This window comes from Austrofundulus limnaeus, unplaced genomic scaffold, assembly GCF_001266775.1.
Source record: "Austrofundulus limnaeus strain Quisiro unplaced genomic scaffold, Austrofundulus_limnaeus-1.0 Scaffold798, whole genome shotgun sequence".
Classification (NCBI taxonomy): Eukaryota; Metazoa; Chordata; class Actinopteri; order Cyprinodontiformes; family Rivulidae; genus Austrofundulus; species Austrofundulus limnaeus.
Window position 1 is genome coordinate 36,339 of NW_013953200.1, and position 1,308 is coordinate 37,646.

The 1,308-nt window shown below is 38.0% G+C and overlaps 1 protein-coding gene across 1 annotated transcript in view; it reads right to left on the reverse strand.

The window, feature by feature from the left end:
- LOC106532592 (DNA (cytosine-5)-methyltransferase 3B) overlaps positions 1 to 1,308 on the reverse strand; it is a gene marked incomplete in the record, with an annotated part of 88,024 nt that overhangs the window by 12,443 nt on the left and 74,273 nt on the right. Inside the window, 1 exon segment of the mRNA XM_014028697.1 lies at positions 752 to 836. Coding sequence (XP_013884151.1) covers positions 752 to 836 — 85 coding nt within the window.

Here is a 1,308-nt window from a genome sequence, read left to right on the forward strand (position 1 = left end):
ACATTTATAATATTATTTTACACTCTGTAGGTCTAAGTATTAATCAGAGGACAAAGTAATATTTAATAGTTTGTGTTAAATTGTAACATGACTCAACAGTGCTAAACTCTGTATATATGCTCCACAAGCTAATATCTGCTAACCAGTTCAATAACTAACAGTGATTACATGCATCAACGCTTTTAATAACCGATTTTTATCGATTTTATCGACTCATTGTTGCAGCCCTATTTGTTTACTTCAGTGATCCTTTCACTTGAGGAAGGTTTCTTCCTCTTCCAGCTCTCTGTGGCTTGTGTTTTCATGTGAGTTCACAGTTGTGTCCTCCTGTGCTGCTGTAGTTAGATGTCTTTGTAAGCCTTGTGTTTATGTCTCCAGGCTCGTTTGCAGTTCTGCCCTCAGCTCTCAGCAGAGTTCCAGCTCCTCCCTGCCAGCAGTCAAGCTCAGTGATTAGTCTCAGGCTGGCCATCGTTGTGTGTTTGGCTGTTGTCTTAGCACTGCAGATCATTGTATGGTTGGACCAGCTGCTCCTGGCTTCAACCCTAAGAGGCCCCAACACTAAATATCTTAACATTCATGTTTCCGTGGTGTTTGGACCCAAACGTCTCTAAATGCTTTGTGTGAACATTAGGGAGAATTTTCCTCTTTAAACTGGACATAAAACAGAACGTTTCCTTAAATACTCACAACGTTTTCACTTTTCTTCCATTGAACTGAGAATTGTTGCAGAGACTCGTCTCTGAGCACTGACCTGTTCCGATGCCATCAAACAGAGAGAGAACACGGAGGGGGATGCGCAGGCTGGCAGGGATGGATGGGTACACACGATGAGGCTCCTACAAACAAGTGTTAGTGAGCAGCTTCAAGCTTTCCTTGTGAGTTACACAACAGAACAAGTCCCTTTACTGTGACGTTTCACATCAGGGCTGAACCATTTTGGAAAATAATCTAATTGCAATGTTTTATCTGTAAATTGTAATTTAACATGCAGTTTTTTTTAAATGTCTTCAAGTATTTTCCAACAAACAGAAGCAATAAATCAATGTTTTATAATAAACAGAGTCAGATTTATTTAAAGCACAGATTATAATAAAGCAAACAAACCTGTGGCTTCACCTGTTCACCATTTCTAATTGTTCTTGTTTCATGAAACATATTAAACATGTTCAGTGAGCTTCCTAAACGCTGTCTGAACTTCACAGGACAGTTTATAAACAGAAAAAAATTATAAATATAAAGAATAAAGCTTTCCAGCTAATAAATAACATCATGTAAAAATAAAGTACAAAAAAACAAAGAGAATAAACA